A 23,341-nucleotide genomic window follows, 5' to 3' on the forward strand; every position below is an offset into this window, starting at 1 on the left:
TACTCCTAGCAGCACAGTCAGGTGGTTGAGGGTTAATTGATCTGGCTGGGTGTGGTACTTCCTGCTAGCCAATCTCCTGGATCTGTGCTCACATATAAACCCCAGCTCCTGGTCAGTCTGGCTGGGTTCCCAAGGTTAGCACTTATGTTACTTCTGTGTCCTGTAACTTGTTATCAGTCATGTTCAGCTTGTTCCCCTCTGATCTGTGTTTGCAAGTAGGTCTATTGCCTCTCTGCTTCCCCAAGATTGTTTGGACACCTGTAGTCCTAGTCTGCAGTACATGCAGCCCCCTTTTCCTTCCCCCTGTACAGGTGCAGCCTCCAAAGGTCTTATGTCTTATTCTGGGTGTCAGTTGGTGTAACTGGACACTGTTCCCTATGTCAGCTTGAGTAGTTGACTGTCTGTTCTGTGTGACAGTTGGTGTAATTTGACATGGTTCCCTATGTGAGCTTGTGTAGTTGACTGTCTATTCCCCCTGGTATGAGGACACATTGACTTGCTGTGAGTTCCATCTGTGCACATGTGAGCTCTGGGTAGAGTCTGTCTGGCTGTGTGCCCTGTACTCTGTCCTGTTCCTGATGCAGCTGGCTGTGTGTCCAGTGCTCTGTTCTGTCTTGTTGCAAGCTTTGCTGTGTGATCTGTGTCTCGCTGGTTCATGTCCGTTTGTACGTTTAAATTGTCAGTTTTGTGTCAGTTTGCTGTATGACCTGCCATCTGTGTCCTGTCCTTTTGCAGCTTTATGTGTGAACTCTGTCCGGTTCTGCTGGACTCCTGGTTAGTGTAGGGACTAGCGGTATAACAAGGAGCCGTAAAGTGGCCTGCTGGCTTCCATGTTTTGTACAAAATGTCTACCAATACCTGGTATTTATATTCAGCTTATCATCTGTTACTAGTGGTTGCATTTTGTCTGCTGTATGCTGTGTTTTCTGGGTCTGTGTATCCTGTTGTTCAGTCTTTGTCATGTGGCATATGTGTCTCTTGTTCTGTGGAGTGGCTCCTAGGATCAGCTAGGGCCCAGATCCGAAGACCGCTGGGCCGCCCTTTATTGAGGCGAATCCCCCGCTTAGGTAGGGCCATGCCATCCTCCCGCATAGAACAGGGTCAGTTGCCTGAAACCTGTGTGAATCCCGTGTGACCCTGGTGCTACCTGTCTGCATCCATCCCATCCATTCTAACCCTCTTTTGGGTACAATCGTGTGGGCTCCCATTCTTAGTCTGCCCACACGGTCGTAACATAACGCCTCCCCATCTACGAAAGGGGGGGGCACTATGTTATGCTTATGTTGTATGTCATATGTGTGTATGTTGTTGGATTTGTTAGTATGTTCTATGTAGTATGTTGTGCAACATCTGTTGGTATATGTTATGTTATATGCATTGTTGTATGATATGTTAGTATGTTCTATGTAGTATGTTATGTTGCTATGCGAGTATGTTAGTATGAAATCCTGCTATGTTGTATGTTGTACGCCATGTTATGTTCTGAGTATGTTGTACGCATGTTATCCTGCTATGTTCTTGTTCTGTTCTGAGTATGTTTGCTATGTTCTTGGTATGCATGTAAACTCCGTTTTGTTAGATGTGTCTGTTTCTGACAGTCTCTGTTTCCTGTCTGCCTGATCCACCCGTCCATTGGTTGTGGACGCCTGATTCCTGTTCCTGTATTTCTACCCGTCTGTATCCTGTCCCCCTAGTCCGTTGGTAGGCGGATGTAGGGCCTTGTCTGTCTGAGCCACCCGTCCATTGGTTGTGGACGCCTGATTCCTGTTCCTGTATTTCTACCTGTCTGTTGGTGGGCAGACGTCCTGATCTGTATCCTGTCCCTTAATCCATTGGTAGGCGGATGTAGGGCCTTGTCTGTCTGAGCCACCTGTCCATTGGTTGTGGACGCCTGATTCCTGTATAGTTACCCGTCCGTTGGTGGGCGGACGCCCGATCTGTATTCTAACCCCTTTGTCCGTTGGTAGCCGGATGTTAGGGTCTGTTTCCCTGTTTTGTCTGAGTTCCAGCTCTGTCTGTTACCCGTCCTGCATTATGCAGTTTGCATTCCTGTCCTGGTGTCCGTCCTGCGGCGTGGTGCGCCCAGCGGACATAATTTGCCGCAGACCCCTGTATGGTATGTACCTGAGTTTTTTCCCTTCTCCTGCTGACTGGCTGGTGTCCGCACTAGGCCCGTATGGATAAGTCCTGTGCACGTTATGTCAGTAGAGTGGGTTGCCATGTTTCCCCTCTGGCTACGTGCACGCTATGTGTTACGTTTGCCCCCTCCTTCACAGGTGTTTGTGTGTTTGCATTAGGCCCGTATGGATAAGTCCTGTGCTACGCCTATCCTGGGTGACCTGTTCAGCAGTACTAGGCCCGTAGTGATGAGTCCTGTACTGCGTCTGTGTCTTTTGGAGGAGTTGCATAATTTTTGATGTTATGCTTAAAGGGTCCAGAGGCCCCTTTTTTAAAGGGGAGGTACTGTTACGTGTGCTGCTGGCATTTGTTGTACTATGTACTCCTAGCAGCACAGTCAGGTTGTTGAGGGTTAATTAAGCTGGCTGGCTGTGGTACTTCCTGCTAGCCAATCTCCTGGATCTGTGCTCACTAGAGATGAGCGAGCCTACTCGGCCATGCCCCTTTTTCGCCCGAGCACCGCGATTTTCGAGTACTTCCGTACTCGGGCGAAAAGATTCGGGGGGCGCCGTGGGTGAGTGGGGGGTTGCAGCGGGGAGTGGGGGGGAGAGGGAGAGAGGGCTCCCCCCTGTTCCCCGCTGCCACCCCCCACGCCGCCCCCCGAATCTTTTCACCCGAGTACTGAAGTACTCGAAAATTGCAGTGCTCAATCGAGTAAATACTCGAAACGAGTAGATTCGCTCATCTCTAGTGCTCACATTTAAACCCAGCTCCGGGTCAGTCTCTGGCTGGAGGCTAGGGTGAGCACTCATGTTACTTCTGTGTCCTGTAACTTGTTATCAGTCATGTTCAGCTTGTTCCCACTCTGATCTGTGTTTGCAAGTAGGTCTATTGTCTCTCTGCTTCCCCAAGATTGTTTGGACACCTGTAGTCCTAGTCTGCAGTACATGCAGCCCCCTTTTCCTTCCCCCCGTACAGGTGCAGCCTCCAAAGGTCTTATGTCTTATTCTGGGTGTCAGTTGGTGTAACTGGACACTGTTCCCTATGTCAGCATGAGTAGTTGACTGTCTGTTCTGTGTGTCAGTTGGTGTAACTGGACACTGTTCCCTATGTCAGCTTGAGTAGTTGACTGTCTGTTCTGTGTGTCAGTTGGTGTAACTTGACACGGTTCCCTATGTCAGCTTGTGTAGCTGACTGTCTATTTCCCCTGGTATGAGGACACATAGACTTGCTGTGAGTTCCATCTGTGCGCATGTGAGCTCTGGGTGGAGTCTGTCTGGCTGTGTGCCTTGTACTCTGTCCTGTTCCTGATGCAGCTGGCTGTGTGTCCAGTGCTCTGTTCTGTCTTGTTGCAAGCTTTGCTGAGTGATCGGTCTCGCTGGTTCATGTCCGTTTGTACGTTTAAATTCTGTCAGTTTTGTTTCAGTTTGCTGTATGACCTGCCATCTGTGTCCTGTCCTGTTGCAGCTTTATGTGTGAACTCTGTCCGGTTCTGCTGGACGCCTGGTTAGTGTAGAGACTAGCGGTATAACAAGGAGCCGTGAAGTGGCCTGCTAGCTTCCATGTTTTGTACAAAATGTCTACCAATACCTGGTATTTATATTCAGCTTATCATCTGTTACTAGTGGTTATATTTTGTCTGCTGTATGCTGTGTTTTCTGGCTCTGTGTATCCTGTTGTTCAGTCTTTGTCATGTGGCATGTGTATGTCTCTTCTTCTGTGGAGTGACTCCTAGGATCAGCTAGGGCCCAGATCCGAAGACCGCTGGACCGCCCTTTATTGGGGCGAATCCCCCGCTTGGGTAGGGCCATGCCATCCTCCCGCGTAGAACAGGGTCAGTTGCCTGAAACCTGTGTGAATCCCGTGTGACCCTGGTGCTACCTGTCTGCATCCATCCCATCCATTCTATCCCATTTTGGGTACGATCGTGTGGGCTCCCGGGCTTAGGTTGCCCACACGATCGTAACAGATAGTGTGGTATCCTGTCTAGAAGAACCCCAACGGTCCTTCTTAGGGCCACATCTTACCGTGTAAATTTCAGTTGTTGCTGCTAGGAGCAGCTTTGCACCAAAAGGTTTCTTTCATCTTGGGCTCTGCAGAATATTGCGCTTTCAGTCTGCAGCCAATTCTACAGAGTATAGAGGCAGTATTGGTGAGGCAGGGACAGTGCTACTGTAGAATCCTGTCAACAAGTACCCCAAAAAAGCACCTGTTTAGGGCTATCTGTGACCGTCTGCATTTAACTCCGTTGCTGCTGGTAGTTATAGTACCTCATTATTGCACAGCTAGGCGTGCTTGCAGTCTTCCGAATAATTTTTTTCCTGGCTGCAGTTTGCGTTGTCTCACTCCAACTGCAGGCCAATAAAAATTCAAACATTTTTTACACCGCTATGTGTCTGCTGTAAATTGCACGCACGGTGACAGACCCCCATACCGGGGAACTCACATTGGCGCAATATAGCCTGCATTGCATTGCATAAAAATTACCAAAAAAAAAACCTGAAAATCCTTACGACTAGCTGTGACTCTCCGCATTTCACTGCGTGGCTGGTGTGAGCTCAGGAGTATCAGTATTGCATATTTCACAGCTTCTGCGTAGATGTTACTGGGGCCTATCTGTACTGCTACTACTGAAATGTTAAAAATACTGTGCTCTCCCTATACTGCTGCAACGGAAATGTTAATCTGCTGCTTTGCCCATACTGCTTCTACGGAAATGTTACTGGGGCCTGTCTGTACTGCTACTACTGAAATGTTACTAATACCGTGCTCTGCCCATACTGCTTCTACAGAAATGTTAATGGGGCCTGTCTATACTGCTACTACTGAAATGTTACAAATACTGTGCTCTCCCTATACTGCTGCAACGGAAATGTTAATCTGCTGCTTTGCCTATCCTGCTGTTACGTAAATGTTACAGGTGTCTGTCGATACTGTTACTACTGAAATGTAGCTGATACTGGGCTCGGCCTATACTGCTGCTACTGAAATGTTACTGGGGTCCGTCTATACTATTACTACAGAAGTGTTAATAGGGTCTCCCTAGACTTCTGCAACATAACTGGTAGTGGGGTCAGCTTATACCTTCGCTACAGGAGTATTACAGGGGTCTGTGCATACTATGGACTGCACTAAGTGTTCCCATCGCGTTGTTCAACGTACATGGCCCCCAAAAAACTAACCCAGACTGACTAGGGCATGCAGTGTGGGCCGAAGCCCACCTGTATTTTCTGACGTTAGCTCAGCTATGCAGGGCACTGCAATGGGATTTATTTATGTACCGCTGGTGGGTTCCAGGGAGCCACCCATGCTGTGGGTCCACACGGACTTCACATAAGGGAGTTGTACCTGCCTGTGTCTATTTATTAAAAACACCCAGTCTGACTGGGGCATGCAGTGTGGGCCGAAGCCCACCTGTATTTTATCTGATGTTAGCTCTGCTGTCCAGGGCACTGCAATGGGATTTATTTATGTACCACCGGTGGCTTCTTGGGACCCACCCATGCTGTGGGTGCACATGCAACTCCCATAGTGGAGTTGTACCTGCCAGTGTCTACTTATAAAAATCCCCAGTCTGACTGGGGCATGCAGTGTGGGCCGAAGCCCACCTGCATTTAATCTGACATTAGCTCTGCTGAGCAGGGCACTGCAATTGGTATTTATTTATGTACCGCCAGTGGGTTCCAGGGAGCCACCCATGCTGTGGGTGCACACGGAATTCCCATTGCGGAGTTGTACCTGCCTGTGACTATTTATAAAAAAAAACCAGTCTGACTGGGGCATGCAGTGTGGGCCGAAGCCCACCTGTATTTCATCTGACGTTAGCTCTACTATCTGGGGCACTGCATTGGGACAAACTACAGGAGCAATACAGCGCTAATGAGACGTTCACAGCTACGTTAGCACTGGAGTCTGCTCTAGGCCCACGATTGCTGAGGGTTTGTGCAGAGGCCTATGTCCTGGGCGCAGTGAAAGTCCGCTTCCTACCTACGATTGCTGAAGCTGTGGGCGGAGGCCTATGTCGTGGGCGCGGTGCAAGTCTGCCATGTTTGGCCGCTCAAATTTATTAATTGTTCAGGTCTTGGGTTGAATAGGACCCACCTATGCTGTTGGTGCCCACGTAGATCCCATCACGGTGTTTGAACTGTCTAGCACAAGGACACTGACTGACTTGGGTAGGGAGCAGAGTGCAGATGGCTTTCCCCTTGCGGTGTCGATTGAGCTATGCGACACCTTGACAGAATGAATACTGTGTGGGCACATGGATTCCCCATTGCTATGCCCACATTTGCAGCTCCGGACGGAGGTGGCACAGGATTGGATTTCGCATTGCTTCTGTACAGCATTGTGGGCTATCGCCCCGCCCCTTTTAAAGAGGGTCACTGCATGGCGCTGCCAACCCTCTGCAATGTGTGCCCCTAGTTCCTCCTCATGGCAGACGGCACTTATAAATAGACATGAGGGTGGCGTGGCTATGCAGGCAGCGTGTGGCATGAGGGCAGCTGAAGGCTGCGCAGAGACACTTTTGTGTGCGCTGCGGACACAGGGTCGTGTGGGGGGGTTGGGCAGCATGTAACCCAGGAGAAGAGGCAGCAGTGTGTCCCGCAGGCAGTGATTCTGTTTAGTTGGAGGTAGTGTCGTGGTTAGCTAAGGTGTGCCTTGCTAATGAGGGTTTGTCCGAAGTAAGAATTGTTAGGGGGGGGGGCACTCTTGCCGCTATTGTGGCTTAATAGTGGGACCTGGGTGTTAGGTGGGTACAGAAGAAGGCTGGGAGTCCCTAAAAACCACCCACCCCTCTGACCCTACCTACTTGCCTCGCCCTGGCTAAACCCAGGGGGACAACTGGGCGGCTGTCCCTATACTGTCTAGGGAACTCAGGTCCTAAAGGGGAAAAGCAGCACAAAAACAGAGAGAAACTCGAGGCTGGAAAAAACCTACAGCAAGGGATGAAGCAAGGATAAAAGCAAGGTTTGAAGAAAGGGTGAGAGGACCAGAGAGACCTAGTTAACCTCACTAGGTACAAACAAACACTGGCAATGAACCTAGCCAGCTGCTGCCTTTTATCCCTAGCAAGGGGGCGGAGACAATGACAAGCTGGTGGGTGGAGGAAGAAGACCCACCCTCTCACAACAGAAAAGGCTCAGAAAGCCGCGCTGCCGCCCTAAGGGAACCGGCGCCGGACCTGGTAGGAAGAACATCGTGCCTGGACCCCTGCAGCTAGACTGGCATGCTGCCGAGACCCGACAGCGCTGCTGGTAAGTTTCCTCCTAACACTGGGATCCTGAGATGGAGCCCAGCATGTTGCCCCCCGCCTGCCCTATCCGTTTCTGTGTCGTTTCAATCACTTTCTTGGGTTTTGAAGATTTTCACAAATGAAAACCTTAGCGGAGCATGGGTCATATACAAAAATGCTTGAATCGCCCATTGACTTCAATGGGGTTCGTTACTCGAAACGAAACCTCGAGCATCGCGGAAAGTTCGACTCGAGCACCCGAGCATTTTGGTGCTCGCTCATCTCTATTGAACACACTTTTTCTCCTGCAAGGCAAACACTATTTAACACAAAAACTAAACAAAAGCTGAGCCAAAATGCATACTTGTTCATTTTTCCTCCCCAAAAAAATGCAATAAAAGTGATGAAAAAAATGTACACAAAAATGGTTCCAATGAAAACTATCGCTTGTAACTAAAATAACAAGCCCTCACATGGCTGCATTGATAAAAAAAAACATTAAAAAAAAGTAATGCAAAAAAGAAATTTTTTTTTCAAAAAGGGAATTGGGTAGAGATGAGTGAGCATACTCGTCTGAGCTTGATGCTCGTTCGAGTATTAGGGTGTCCGAGATGCTCGTCACTCGAGACGAGCACCATGCGATGTTCGAGTTACTTTCACTTTCTTCCCTGAGAAATGTGTGCACTTTTCTGGCCAATAGAAAGACAGGGAAGGCATTACAACTTCCTCCTGTGACATTCCAGCCCTATACCACCCCCCTGCAGTGAGTGGCTGGGGAGATCAGGTGTCACCGGAGTATTAAAATCTGCCCCGCCCGCGGCTCGCCACAGATGCACGCTGAGAGAGATTAGGGAAAGTGCTGCTGCTGCTATAGGGAGAGTGTTAGGTGTGATTTTAGTGTTCAAGAACCCCAACGGTCCTTCTTAGGGCCACATCTGACCGTGTGTAGTAATGTTGAGGACGTGGACGTGGGCGAGGACGCGGACTCCCAAGTCAGCGTGTGGGCACAGGCCGAGCTCCTGGTCCAGGTGTATCGCAGCCGACTGCTGCGGGAATAGGAGAGAGGCAAGTTTCTGGGGTCCCCAGCTTCATATCACAATTTTTGGGTCCACGCGGTAGACCTTTATTAGAAACGGAGCAGTGTGAGCAGGTCCTGTCGTGGATGGCAGAAAGTGCATCCAGCAATCTATCGACCACCCAGTATTCTACGCAGTCCACAGCTGCAACTCTGAATCCTCTGCCTGCTGCTCCTCCTTCCTCCCAGCCTCCTCACTCTATGAAAATGACACATTCTGATGAGCAGACAGACTCCCAGGAACTGTTCTTGGGCCCCTGCCCAGATTGGGCAGCACTGGTTCCTCTCCCACCGGAGGAGTTTGTCGTGACCGATGCCCAACCTTTGGAAAGTTACCGGGGTCCGGGGGATGAGGCTGGGGACTTCCGGCAACTGTCTCAACAGCTTTCAGTGGGTGAGGTGGACGATGACGATGAGACACAGTTGTCTATCAGTGAGGCAGTAGTAAGGGCAGTAAGTCCGAGGGAGCATCGCACTGAGGATTCGGAGGAAGAGCAACTGGACGATGAGGTGACTGACCCCACATGGTGTGATAAGCCAACTGAGGACAGGTCTTCAGAGGGGGAGGCAATTGCAGCCGCAGGACAGGTTGGAAGAGGCAGTGGGGTGGCCAGGGGTAGAGGCAGGGCATGAGCGAATAATCCACCAGCTGTTTCCCAAAGCACCCCATCGCGCCAAGCCACCATGCAGAGGCCAAGGTGTTCTAAGGTGTGGCAGTTTTTCACTGAGAGTGCAGACGACCGATGAACAGTGGTGTGCAACCTTTGTCGCGCCAAGATCAGCCGGGGAGCCACCACCACCAACCTCACCACCACCAGCATGCGCAGGCATATGATGGCCAAGCACCCCACAAGGTGGGACGAAGGCCGTTCACCGCCTCCGGTTTGCACGACTGCCTCTCCCCCTGTGCCCCAACCTGCCACTGAGATCCAACCCCCCTCTCAGGACACAGGCACGACCGTCTTCCGGCCTGCACCCACACCCTCACCTCCGCTGTCCTCGGCCCCATCCAGCAATGTCTCTCAGCGCAGCGTCCAGCCGTCGCTAGCGCAAGTGTTTGACCACAAGCGGAAGTACGCCGCCACGCACCCGCACGCTCAAGAGTTAAACGTGCATATAGCCAAATTGATCAGCCTGGAGATGCTGCCGTATAGGCTTGTGGAAACGGAGGCTTTCAAAAACATGATGGCGGCGGCGGCCCAGCGCTACTCGGTTCCCAGTCGCCACTACTTTTCCCGATGTGCCGTCCCAGCCCTGCACGACCACGTCTCCCGCAACATTGTACGCTCCCTCACCAACGCGGTTACTGCCAAGATCCACTTAACAACCTATGTTGCAGGGTCCTGAGGGTGGCAGCGTCCGTGGTGGACTTGCGGAAATGTGCGCAGATGCGGCGCACTTTGCCGAGCAGGTCAGACAAGTGGGGGTAGTTTTTCAGAAACCGCTGAACCACCAGATTGAAGACGTGGGCCAGGCATGGCACGTGTGTGAGGCTGCCGAGCTGCAGAGCCGCCACCAGGTTAAGGTTGTTGTCACACACGACCATGCCCAGTTGGAGGCTCAGCAGCAAAAGCCAGAGGTCGGTCTGCTCTGTAAGACCCTGCAACAGTTCGGGGGCCATGTGCCTCTTGTCACCTAAGCTGATTAGTTTCAGCACGGCCTGCTGACGCTTGCCCACCGCCATGCTGCCGCAACGTGCGATACCGACTGCTTGCGACATGCTCACGCTTCTTAATTGAGAGGTAGGGGTGGCGGAGGAGGAGGAGGGGGAGAGTTTAGAGGAGGTGGCATAAAACGCCGCAGATACCAGCACCGAGATAAGAACCGCTATTCTGGGTGTGGGTAGGACGTGAGCGGTCCCAGGCTCCACCAAATTCACCCAATGTGCCGTCAGGGAGATATAGTGGCCCTGCCCGCAAGTACTTGTCCATGTGTCTGTGGTTAAGTGGACCTTCCCAGTAACCGCATTGGTGAGGGCATGATTTATGTTGCAGGAGACGTGCTGGTGTAGGGCAGAGACGGCACACCGGGAAAAATAGTGGCGACTAGGGACAGAGTAGCGCGGGACCGCCGCAGCCATCATGTTTTTGAAAGCCTCAGTTTCCACAAGCCTGTACGGCAGCATCTCCAGGCTGATTAATTTGGCAATGTGCACATTTAAAGCTTGTGCGTGCGAGTGCGTGGCGGCATATTTGCGCTTTCGCTCCAACGCTTGTGTTAGTGACAGCTGAACGCTTTGCTGAGAGACATGGCTGGATGGGGTGGAGGACGGTGGAGGACAGTGGAGGCACTCGTGCCTGTGTCCTGAGAGGGGGATTGGATCTGTGTGGCAGGTTGGGGCACAGGGGAAGAGGCAGTGGTGTGACCCGGAAGCGGTGAATGGCCTTCGTTCCACCTTGTGGGGTGCTTGGCCATCATGTCTGCGCATGCTGGTGGTGATGAGGCTGGTAGTGGTGGCTCGCTATCTGATCTTGGTGCACACAGGTTGCACACCACTGTTCGTCAGTCGTCCGCGCTCTTACTGAAAAATATCCACACCTTTGAACACCTAACCCTCTGCACGGGAAACAGTTGGGTCGTTCTTTGCTCTGGCCCTGCGTCTACCCGTGGCCACCCCACTGCCTCTTCCAACCTGTCCTGCTGCTGCACTTGCCTCACCCTCTGAAGACCTGTCCTCAGTTGGCTTAGCAAACCAGGTGGGGTCAGTCACTTCATCGTCCAACTGCTCTTCCTCCGAATCCTCTGTGCGCACCTCCCTTGGACTTACTGCCCTTATTACTACCTCACTGACAGACAACTGTGTCTCATCATCCTCCTCACCCACAAAAAGCTCTTGAGACAGTTGCCTGAAGTCCTTAGCCTCATCACCCGGACTCCGGGAACTTTCTAAAGGTTGGTCATCGGTCACGACAAACTCCTCAGGTGAGGAACTGTTTTTCCCACTCAAGGCAGGGGCCCGAGAACAGTTCCTGGGAGTCTGTCTGCTCATCAGAATGTGTCATTTTCATAGAGTGAGGAGGCTGGGAGGAAGGAGGAGCAGCAGCGAGAGGATTCAGAGCTGCAGCAGTGGACAGCGTAGAAGACTGGGTGGTCGATACATTGCTGGATGCATTTTCAGCCATCCACAACAGGACCTGCTCCCACTACTCATTTTCTAATAAAGGTCTATCACGTGGACCCAAAAATTGTGATATGAAGCTGGGAACCCCAGAAGCTTGCCTCTCTCCTAATCCCGCATCAGCCGGCTGCGATTCACCTGGAACAGGAACTCGGCCTGTGCCCACACCCTCACTTGGACCTCCGCGTCCTCGCCCGCGTCCACGGCCACGTCCTCTAGGCCTAACCCTACCCCTCAGCATGGTGTATTACCAATAGAGCAGACACAGAGCGGTCTGAATAATTATGTAATTAGTGGCGTGCAGTTGAAGGCTGACAGCGGTTATGTTACGCACACTACAATACGTAAAAAATTATACGCAAGGCTGCAAAAAGGCCTAGCTGGCTAAGAGTGAGCCACTACAACTCCCAGCAGCCATGCAGTAAAATGCACACAGTCACAGGTAGCCCTAAGAAGGAGCTTTTTTTCAAATTTTTTTGAAACCGCAAACAGCCTAGATAGCGTGAATATGTCTTTCCCTCTATCAGCGGCTATGGGCGTACGCTGTGCGTGAAGTTGAAGGGACGCACAGAGCGGTGTAACAAATTAGGCAATTATTGGCCTGCACTTGGAGGGTCACAGTGGTTATGTAACACACACTGTAGGCCAAAAAAAATATACGCTGGGCTACAGAAAGGCCTAGCTGGCTAACAGTGAGCCACTACAACAGTAATGCACACGGTCACAGGTAGCCCTAAGGAGGAGCTTTTTTGGGGTACTTGTTGACAGGATTCTACACTACCACTGTCCTTGCCTGACCAGTACTGCCCCTATACTCTGTATAATTGGCTGCAGACTGAGAACGCAATAGTCTGCATAGCCCAAGAGGAAAACAAAAACTGTGTGCAAAACTGCTCCCAGCAGCCACAACAGTAATGCACACGGTCAGATGTGGCCCTAAGAAGGACTGTTGGGGTTTTTGAAGACGCCAACACTAACTATAGCACCAGCAGCACCCTCACTAATCTCTGCCCACGTGTGTCTGAGGCGAGCAGCGGGCGGGACTGCTTTATATACTCGGTCACTTGATCTCGCCACCCACTCACTGCAGGGGGGTGGGATAGGGCTGGAACGTCACAGGACGTCCCTGCATGTCTATTGGCCAAAAAATACAGAGAAAATAGGAAACCAACAGCACTCACCGCCACCATCCGGGGGGGTCCTTCTATTAAACACGCAGTCTGCACGCCTAGAGCGGGATTAGATCCAAATCCTAACAGATACAGTCAATGAAGTAAAGGAACGTCAGGCAGCAGGTTTTTCAGTGCAATGCACTTTTATGTATCCAGAAGCATTTACCTTGTACTCCTATGGATACAAAAAAATACATTGCACTTGAAAACCTGCTGCCTGACGTTCCTTTACTTCATTGACTGTATTGGCCAGAAAATGGCGCAAAACATGCAGCGAAGGAAATGGAATTGACTCGAGTACCGCGTGGTGTTCGTCTCGAGTAACGAGCATCTCGAGTACCCTAATACTCGAGCGAGCATCAAGCTCGGACGAGTACGTTCGCTCATTTCTAATTATATATATATATATATATATATATATATATATATAATGAGAAAAAGTCACATAACAGTCACGTGCACGTCACATGGCATACGAGTGCCATGTATTTTTTTCCAAGGTCATGTAGGAACAATGAGCGATCTCTCCTGCAGGAACATCCAAAACTAGAACACGCTGTGATCACATTTCCTCGCAGAGTGAGTGAAAAAAATTGCTCATGTGAATAAATGAATAGATTTCATATTCGTGCGCGTTAAATATGCATCGCACAAAACCGACGCGAGCGAATTACCATTGGCGAAATCACTGCCGTGGACAGGGAGAAAGCAAAACCCGATGTGTTCATCTTTTTTCAGGGGGGGTGGGGGGGGGCGTGGCCTGGATGGAGACCAGAGCGGTTGCTAGTCTTACGCTCCACACAAGAGGGCCTTCTAAAAGCTAATACAAGCACAGGAAGAATGGGAACCAGCTAAAGAAACCTAGCAGAGGATTGCCCTGCACAATGTCCACCAGAAAAAGCTGGCCCGTAGCGGCTCACAAGCTTCTTCACTGCTCGCACGAGTGAAGGAGGGAAGGAGGAGTGGGCTGCCGGCACACGCCGCACAGAGCAGAGACCCGTTGGAGCGGTGTCTTTGGAGGACGCTACAAAGCAAGGAATGGGTAAGAAAACTTCTGCTGACCACCGGCTCCTAGAGCCCAACAAATCACCTCACAACACCAGGGACACCTAAGGTAGCGCCTGATCTTTCTCCCAGCAGTGTCTCTCACTCCTTGCAGCTGCAGCAGAGCTCACTGTGGGCAGAAAGACATGGACTTATACAGAGCTCACAGTCCCCTGACACAGAAGCTGAAAACTTAGCTCCTCCTCCACCCCTCCCATTGCAAATAGTGGCGAGGGGCGGAGAGGGGGCAGGAGCTCAGTGCACTGCTCCCAACACTTCCAGCCTTCCTCCCCTGCAGAGAAGGACGCTGTATATCGTTGGGGCATGCAAACCAGGCCGATATACGGTCATCAGAATAAGCCCTTAAACTGCTAATAGCCAGAGAGTGGAAGGCCCCTAACACACCCACAATCCAAAATTTGATCAGTATGACATTGGAGCATTGCTCGTATGAAAAACTATTAGGCCTAAGGCAGAGAAGAATGCATAGCTTAGGAGAAACTTGGCTAAAAATGGATTAAAAAGCTATTATTATTATTGTAATAAAGGTCTAGAGGGATGGGTTCTTTCGGGTCATGGTTGTGATGGTTCTGGAAATGTACCCCCCCTCTCTCCCCTGCCCCTCACCCCACCCCCCTCCTTGTTTTACCCAATCCACACCTTTTATGTTTCTTTAGCTTTAAAATGTCATGTTTATGTGGTTTTGTATGAAGAAAAGATTGATGGACAGATTCACCATCTGAAATGTAAATTGTAAATCTAACCAATGCGCGGTTTTATCTGTCATCACAATAAAAATGAACGGAATTAAAAATCTTTTTTTTCATTATTTTTCACATTTCAAATAGGAATCTGGTTTCCTTGTAAAATGTTTTCCACATACAGAAATCAAACAACGTCTTCCTCGTGTAAATTATTTATTGCTATTTACAACTGGTATGAGTAGTAAAACATTTCCCACATTATGAACATAAGGCCTCGCTACTGTGTGACTTCTCTGATGTAAAATAAGATTTAATTTCAACGCAAAACGTTTCCCACATTCTGAACATGAATGCAGATTCTCTCGTGTGTGAACTCTCTCATGTACAAGTAAGTTTGATCTATGTGCAAAGCATTTCCCACAGTGTGAACATAAAAATGGCTTCTCTCCTGTGTGAACTCTCTCATGTACAAGTAATTGTGAGCCACGTGCAAAACATTTTCCACATTCTGAACATGAAAATGGCTTCTCTCCTGTGTGAACTCTCTCATGTAGAAGTAATTGTGAGCCACGTGTAAAACATTTTCCACATTCTGAACATGAAAACAGCTTCTCTCCTGTGTGAACTCTCTCATGTACAAGTAAGTTTGATCTATGTGCAAAACATTTTCCACATTCTGAACATGAAAACGGCTTCTCTTCTGTGTGATTGCTCTGATGTTGAACAACATCTGATTTTTTGATTAAAGATTTCCCACATTTTGAATGTGAAAATGGCTCCTTTCCTGTGTGAGTTCTCTCATGTGCAATTAACTGTGCTCTATGTAAAAACCGTTTCCTACAGTGTGAACGGTACAGTTTCTCCCTTGTATGGACATTTTTATGTGTAAAAAGACGTATTCTGCTTGGAAGATGCTTTCCACATTCATCACACTGAAATGTTTTACCCCTTTTGGGAGCTGTAGGTTTGGTAACAATCTGCAATTGGCCAGAAGAAGGTTCCACATGATTACGGGGATTATATGACAGGTCTGTACTGACAAGCTGTGATTGGTCAGGAGAAGGTTTCAAATGATTAGGGGAATTATATGACAGAAATGTACTGATAAGAGGTGGTTGTACATGAAGGGTGATGAGGTTTTCTGCTGAAGAGCGCTGCATGAGATCTTCATCTTCTACTTTATAATTACACGATAACATCAAGTTTCCTTCTGAGTTCGCAAGTGGATTATCTGCTAAGAGTAAGAAAAAAAGGATTTCGTGTTTTTTTTTTTTTTAAATCACTAAAGTACAGAAATTTATTGAATTTGTAGTAACCTTGAAATAAGGGAGATGGAACAATACCTCTGTAGTGCCACCTATTGGAAGGCAGCTTTCCTGCAAGTCATTGTTAGACTCCTTATACAAGCGTTGTAACAATGACTGGGAATTGAAAAACAAGCCCGAACAACAAACACAGACAGCCGTTTCAGGGTGTTTGCCCCTCATCAGTGTGTAGTAAGTGCTCTACTTAAGGAGAAAAGATAGCGTTCCCGACCCACATCTAGAGGCTTCTCACTAGTCAAGCCAGAAATCTACTATACACTGATGAGGGGCAAGCACCCTGAAACAACTGTTTGTGTATGTTATTTTGACTTAGTTCGCTGATGCCTTCTCATCTCCCGGGGAACAGGAGGATCTGGCTATGAAAGTTAACATCCCTGCTTCTTCTTTTCTCCAACATCCTCTGCTAAAGGAAAGTTAAGCCGCCCCAGACACGTTAGAGAATTGTCCAGCTGCCAAACCCACCATTAATAACAGGTTGTACATGAAGGGTGATGAGGTTTTCTGCTGAAGAGCGCTGCATGAGATCTTCATCTTCTACTTTATAATTACACGATAACATCAAGTTTCCTTCTGAGTTCTCAAGTGGATTATCTGCTAAGAGTAAGAAAAAAAGGATTTCGTGGTTTTTTTTTTTTTAAATCACTAAAGTACAGAAATTGATTGAATTTGTAGTAACCTTGAAATAAGGGAGATGGAACAATACCTCTGTAGTGCCACCTATTGGAAGGCAGCTTTCCTGCAAGTCATTGTTAGACTCTTTATAAAAGCCTTGTAACAATGACTGGGAATTGAAAAACAAGCCCATACAACATACACAGGCTGCTGTTTCAGGGTGTTTGCCCCTTATCAGTGTGTAGTAGGTGCTCTACTTAAGGAGAAAAGATAGCGTTCCCAACCCACATCTATAGTCACGCCAGAAATCTACTATACACTGATGAGGGGCAAGCACCCTGAAACAACTGTTTTTGTATGTTATTTTGGCTTAGTTCTCTGATGCCTTCTCATCTCCCAGGGAACAGGAGGATCCGGCTATTAAAGTTAAAATCCCCGCTTCGTCTTTTCTCCAACATCCTCTGCCAAATGAAAGTTGAGCCACCCCAGACACGTTAGAGACTTGTCCAGCTGCCAAACCCACCATTAATAGCAGGTTTTGGACAACTAAAGTCTAATGTGTATGGCCGTGTGTAGGTAGCCTTAGTGAATGGAGATGGAGCAGGTTGGGGATCACCTCCTGCCACCATTCATAGCAGACAGGCAGTCATTCATAGATGAATGATTGTCCGATTACACGGGCCGATCGGCAATTGATTTTTATACCTACAGAAACTGAACGACAAGCGAACCAATTGTCATTCCTCGTTCATTCACTGGCAGCGTTTACACTGAATGATTGTTTCGCACCACCCAGATATAAACTTAATGATAATTGTTCTGTGTAAAAGCCGCCTTAGACACAAACCGCTCACAGCATTTTGTTCTGATAAAAAGTGCATCTAATAGTCTGAAAAAAAATATGACAAAATATATTTATTTGTTTTCTCCACTACATATGTAACTCTCTTCTTACCCAGTGATATCGGAGGCTGGTGGTTTTCCATCTTGACGTCCTTGTACAGATCCTTGTGTCCTTCTAAATACTCCAACTCCTCCATGGAGAAATAGACAGCGACATCCTGACACCTTATAGGAACCTGACACACACAATGACACCGTCATTACCCAGACTCCTCTAGTGCTGTTACTGTATAATTACCCAGCATTCCCAGCAGGGTCACCTCTCCAGTCAGCAGCTCAGTGATCTTGTTGGTGAGTTCTAGGATCTTCTGTTCATGTATCAATAAGTGAGGTGGAGCCTCTGTGATGGGCCTCTGGCTCCATCCTCCTGACTCATGGAGATGGCTGTTGGGAGTCGCACCATCACCCGATGTCTTCTTCACTATTGTGTAATCCTGTGTATGGAGAGAGAGACATGTAGAGAACTGAACCAAGTATTCATCCATCAGTAGAAAGCGGGAGATAGTGATCCCGCTGTATAGAGGTCTAGTGAGACCACATCTGGAATACTGGGTTCAGTTCTGGAGAACTCATCTACTAAAATACCTTGATAAAATAGACCAAGTCCACAGATGGGTTATAAAAATGGTGAAAGGTCTTAAGCAAAGAACTGACAAGGTGTCACCAGACTTCAAGCTGGCCAACTGATGGAAGCAGCATATGGCAATGGCACTCAATACTGGCTCAGCTCTATATAATCTCTAGTAATCACACTCCCCATGCATTATTCATTGGGTGGAACTCAGGCTTTCATCAGCAATGGCTCCACACTCTGCAGATATAATGCCACTATGCCAATTATATTTGCACATTCTTATTCCCTAACGGCAATGTCCTCCTTAGCAACGCTATTTTCACAGTCAGAAGCACCAGTTGAACTCCTTCACATCTTGTAGACTGTGCCACTGTCACGTTTCATCCTTGTCAGGACAACCACTCTATGAACAGGAAGACACTACTTAAGACCCCCATAGGCATGTACAGCCTCGCCTCACAACACACAGAGCCTCCTATGCCATGCTCTGTAGTCACAACATTGTCAAGGTATTTTTTATTAAAGTGACAATGTAAGATCCACTTTAAATAACGTTGAGAAATTTGCAATTCTCCACAGTGTCATATCAGACCAGGATGTACTGAAACCAGTCCCCTGAACAGTCCCTGGGCTATGTTCACACAGTGGAACAAAGAACATAAACCAGCACAGGTATCATGTGAAATAACAGATGGAGGGGAACTTTCCATATATACGGATGTCCCGTCCTGATATTTCCAGCGTAAACCAGACTTCTGTGAACAAAACTCAAAACCTACAGCAACAGTACCTCCTATGCTAGAAGAGGCCTCAGGACCCTTAGGACCAGGTCCATTTGGATTAGGTCTATGAAACTTCATAACTAGCCGTTTCGTATAGACATTTATGGCCGGAACCCATGTCTTTTCTTCTGGCCCGCAACCATGCCAATGAACAAAGTACTGTAATGAATTCCTCACTCAACGAGTCCAAAATGTGGCTGACCCCAAATTAAAGATCTCCATCAACCATCACTGGGACAGGAGGGGTAGAGCCATTCCCTGGATTGATATACTTTTTTTTAACAAAGATTTGTGAAACACATCTGTAATAAAAGTTGGGAATCATCAATCTAAAGGATATACAATTAATTTTAGCTGGACCAGGCTAACCTCCGGCCAGGTGATCCTGCTGGTTCCTGCCTCCCTTTCCTCCTCATTACAAGGAGCCTACTTCCCATTCTCATTGCTCCTACAACATTACTATTAGCTCATTGGTTCCCACCATACAGAACTGACCATATTGGTGGCCGATCTTCACATTCTCTGCTGCTCAGTTCTTTAGTTCTCCCTCACTTGGAAGGTTTGGAAGCCGTTCTACAGGACACTGGATTGTTCCTATTACTTCCTATGATGTATTTTCCCTTATCCTTGTCTGACTTGCTACATAATACAATAAAGAACATAAAAATATTCAAAAGTTTACCTCTCCGGTCAGCAGGTAGATGATCTCCAAGGTGACGTTTAATATTCTCTTGGTAATCTCATTGCTGTCTTTGTCCATTCTCAGTGAATCATGAAGAACTGTTTTGGATAAGAACATCAGAAAAATGGATCAACTGGAGGGTTCTAGAACTGCTGGCTTTAAGAATAAAGACTCTAAATCATACAAGGGACATCATCATGTAAGATATACAGAACCTCATTTAATGAGTATTAAGAGCAGCAGGGTCTCAAAGCCCTCAACCCCATGGTTTAAAGGGGTATCCCCAACACAAGCGTATATGATATAGCCATAGTAGGTGCCACCTCCAAGACCCATACCAATTTGAAGAGTGGGGGTCCCCTACCTGTTTGGTGAGGCGGCCACCACTTCCAGGCAGATTATGAATGGAGAGAAGGGTATACTTGGCTCTCTCCATTCACTTTTATGGGAGTTTAGGCAACAGTCGAGCAGACAAAATGACCCGACTCATTACAACCTGACCCATGGCTGATACTGGGGAGGCAATGTGGCTGTGACTGTAGATGGCTTTTTGGGGGAATACTACTGCTACCGTGCTTCCCCAAAAATAGGTCATACCCTGATAGTAAGACCTACCGGGTTTTTAGGGGAGGCTTGAAATATATGTCCTCCAATGAAAATAAGACCTAGCTATCATGCCCCCTTCCCCCCAAAAAAATCCTTACCTGGTCCACGGCGTCCTGATAGCCTCCAGCGGCGCTGCGGCAAACTGCAGATTCCTCCCCATCTGCCAATCTGCCATCTCAGCTTCTGCTAGTGACGGAGCTTTGAATACCCCACCTCCAGCAAAGCGAGCGCTGTGATTGGCTAATCGAGCACCAGCAGCCTATCACAGCCGGCACTCGATGAGCCAATCACAGTCATTCAGTGATGTCATTCACTGAATATAGAAAGAAGGATAGAGAGAGAGTTGTGAATAGAGGAGAAATTTATTTAAAGAAAGCAGACAGTTCCCCAATCCTCCAACTCCAGAGAGGACCCCCGCCGCCGGCCAACGGCCTAAAGTCACTGAGAATTAGGAATAACTGAGTTATATTATGTTACCTGTTCCCCTAACTCCTGGATCTCCGTCTCACCCAAGACCCCCTGCATGGCACTGAGTACTACACCACCCTCCAGGGGAAGGGTCTGCAACCCCCCAAATCCCCTCACAAAAACTTTGCTCATAGCGGGTCAGGCCGGGCTATGAACTGGCGTCACGACAACAGCTACCATCATTCCCTACTGGAGCCCATTATAAAGTCTCATGCCAAACATTCTGTCGGCTGTCGTTTTGGTGGATAGCAGAGAGACCGCCATCACCACAACCCCGCATTCTGGCGCGCCAAACCTACACACGGCTGAGCACAATATCAAGCCATGAAACCCGTCCCAATATCACGCTCACACCCGTGCGATGTGCTGGCGGATGCGAGGCGTTTTTCTGTTAGCAATGCCTCCCATCACGTCCGTGAGGTTGCGATCCTCCGGTGCCGCTCACAGCCGTGAGTGTTTTCCCATTGTTTTCAGTGGGAGACCTCGCGTTGTACGCGTGCGATGCGTCTTCCGGCCCCATTAAAAACTATGCGTTCCGAGGAAAATTGCTCATGTGACTATTCAAAATTCATATTCGTTCAGTTAGGCCGCCTGCAGACGGCCGGGTCGGATCCCGCTGCAAGAGCCCCTGCAGGGACCAGTGCGATGCTCACCTATCCCGCGGCTCCGACTCTTTTATGTGCGCAGAGCGGAGCTGGGGGTGACATTTCTGTGCGGGCCTCTGCAAGACCCACACGGAAATAGAGCATGCCGCGATTTGTTTTCTGCGTGCGATTTCATGCGGACAAACCGCGGCCATCTGCCTAGGATTGCGTTTTTTAATGCAATCCTATGCAGGCGTGCACGGGCGGAAATCCCGCAGCAGAATTTCCACCCGTGTGCATATGGCCTTATAGTACAACCCCGTTAACCCTTTGTGCTACACAAGTCCTTGCAGAGAGCTGGGCTCTCCTCGTTACACAAGTACAGAAATGACACAAGAAAAACACAACAACATTGCAGAACCCCTCCGGCGTCTCTTACCTGCCGGCCGGAGTCACACGCAGAGATCTGGTACTGTTGTAAAATGCAGCAACCGACCGGTGTGAATGTAGCTGATATCAGTGACCATGTGGCGTATATGTATCCGCTGGCTGATAACAGCAGGGACCAGGACCTGCTACACTGTGATGATGTCACAGTCATGTGATCAGTATATAAGGGGCGGAGTTCAGCAGTGAGGAGTGGTGACAGAAGGAGCTGTGATGATGTCACCGTCATGTGATCAGTATATAAGGGATGGAGCTCAGTGTGCAGATGATAAGAAGTGGCGATATGTCATGTGAACACACAGCATGGAGCTTCTGTGTTATGTATGAAGTAGAAGAAATTGAAGACTTTGTGGATTTGTTCCAAAATCAATATATTTGCCAGAAGCAACAAACCTGAATGGATCCCCTTAAAAGTACACTTTTATTAATCACATATAAAATTTCACCTCAAAACGATAGAAAAAGAACAGATTATGCTGCAGCAGCAGTAAACAATGATTATACGGACTGAACATATAGACTCCCTGCCTCACATTGGGTGTATATACACTTAATTGGGACTGGTAGAGCCGGCGCTCACTCCACCGCCTCCAGCATAATGGCTCATGCACACTGAGTCATAGAAACCAGTATGACCATGTGAACTAGTGCATATATAACACTAGTCACTGACTGGTATCAGTGGTACTAATATACTGAAAGCACCACAACCAGTAGTGAAGAGATAAATACCTACAGCAGAGATCTGAAGCTAAAGCCTAGCACTAGAGCGCCCCCGACCTGTCACCAGACGACCAGCGTTCTCAGGGGTACATGGAGCTAGAGAGTGCTTTCAGTATATGAGTACCACTGATACCAGTCCGTGACCAGAGACGGAGATGTTCAGCCACGGGGATTCCCCTTTCCGACTTGTAGGTGTTGTAGTTGTTACTATCGCCCCCGTCCCATACATCCGTGGTTAGTGCCAACACAACAGGACGCCATTGGATTATTACTACTCGCTGTTTGGCCATATTGTATCCCAACTGTAGAACTGTCTGAAGTGTTTCTGTGTATTACACCGACATGACAAAAGTGCTGGGATACTTAGTGACCCCATACTATGAGATCAGACGGCTGTCCAGCGTCTTCTAGGTGTACCACACCAAGTACTAAGTACTCACACCCCCGGCTCCTCCAGCTTCTGCCACAGCAATAAACATTAGTTGATACACCGATGTGCCAAAATCCTGGGATAGCGGTATGTAAATTGATAAAGTGGCGAAACTTCAAGGGATGGCTTATATAAGTTGTGAGGTGTTATCTTGCAAGTGAGGATAAACAAGGGCCAGCATGCTCATGGCAAGACGACGTTATCGGAGTTCAAACAAGACACAATAGTGGGCGTCAGACTGGTGGGATGTTCCATTTTCAAACTTGTGTGGGCATTTAGCCTTCCTCGATCACATGCGTACTGGCGATACATCATAGAAGGCACTACCACTCACAGTGGATGGCACAGTGACTACCTACGGGTGCTTAATGATAGTGACTGGCAGCATCTGGCTAGAATTGTCCGTACAAACAGACAAGCAACTCCAGCAGAAATCATATCCACATTCAGTGCACGAGGCCCCAACGCCCCTGTGCCACGGGTCGGGGCACGAGGCCCCAACACCCCTGTGCCACGGGTCGGGGCACGAGGCCCCAACGCCCCTGTGCCACGGGTCGGGGCACGACGCCCCAACGCCCCTGTGCCACGGGTCGGTGCACGAGGCCCCAACGCCCCTGTGCCGCGGGTCGGGGCACGAGGCCCCAACGCCCCTGTGCCGCGGGTCGGGGCACGAGGCCCCAATGCCCCTGTGCCACGGGTCGGGGCAGGAGGCCCCAATGCCCCTGTGCCGCGAGTCGGGGC

The 23,341-nt window shown here is 48.8% G+C and overlaps 2 protein-coding genes across 2 annotated transcripts; both read right to left on the bottom strand.

The window, feature by feature from the left end:
* Positions 1 to 14,667: 14,667 nt before the first annotated feature.
* LOC136616019 (zinc finger protein OZF-like) lies at positions 14,668 to 17,441 on the bottom strand. The gene is made up of 3 exons (XM_066594196.1): positions 17,357 to 17,441; positions 16,252 to 16,380; positions 14,668 to 15,695 (listed from the first exon to the last, which is right to left on the bottom strand). The coding sequence occupies exons 1-3, from the start codon at positions 17,439 to 17,441 to the stop codon at positions 14,674 to 14,676; spliced, it is 1,236 nt and encodes a 411-aa protein (XP_066450293.1). The 3' UTR covers positions 14,668 to 14,673.
* LOC136609245 (oocyte zinc finger protein XlCOF29-like) lies at positions 17,377 to 21,583 on the bottom strand. Its single transcript, XM_066589151.1, has 3 exons — positions 21,440 to 21,583; positions 19,343 to 19,440; positions 17,377 to 17,738 (listed from the first exon to the last, which is right to left on the bottom strand). Exons 2-3 carry the CDS (start codon positions 19,418 to 19,420, stop codon positions 17,505 to 17,507), a joined length of 312 nt encoding a protein of 103 aa, XP_066445248.1. The 5' UTR covers positions 19,421 to 19,440; positions 21,440 to 21,583; the 3' UTR covers positions 17,377 to 17,504.
* Positions 21,584 to 23,341: the final 1,758 nt, after the last annotated feature.

This window comes from Eleutherodactylus coqui, chromosome 1, assembly GCF_035609145.1.
Source record: "Eleutherodactylus coqui strain aEleCoq1 chromosome 1, aEleCoq1.hap1, whole genome shotgun sequence".
Classification (NCBI taxonomy): domain Eukaryota; kingdom Metazoa; phylum Chordata; class Amphibia; order Anura; family Eleutherodactylidae; genus Eleutherodactylus; species Eleutherodactylus coqui.

Coding starts and splice junctions, on each gene's coding strand:
- LOC136609245 (XM_066589151.1), bottom strand. CDS start 19,420: ATGGACAAAGACAGCAATGAGATTACCAAGAGAATATTAAACGTCACC. Junction 17,739..19,342: donor TCTACCTGCTGACCGGAGAG/GTAAACTTTTGA, acceptor CTCCATACACAG/GATTACACAATAGTGAAGAA.
- LOC136616019 (XM_066594196.1), bottom strand. CDS start 17,441: ATGGAGGAGTTGGAGTATTTAGAAGGACACAAGGATCTGTACAAGGAC. Junction 16,381..17,356: donor CCAGCCTCCGATATCACTGG/GTAAGAAGAGAG, acceptor TACTCTTAGCAG/ATAATCCACTTGAGAACTCA. Junction 15,696..16,251: donor TGTACAACCTGTTATTAATG/GTGGGTTTGGCA, acceptor TACTCTTAGCAG/ATAATCCACTTGCGAACTCA.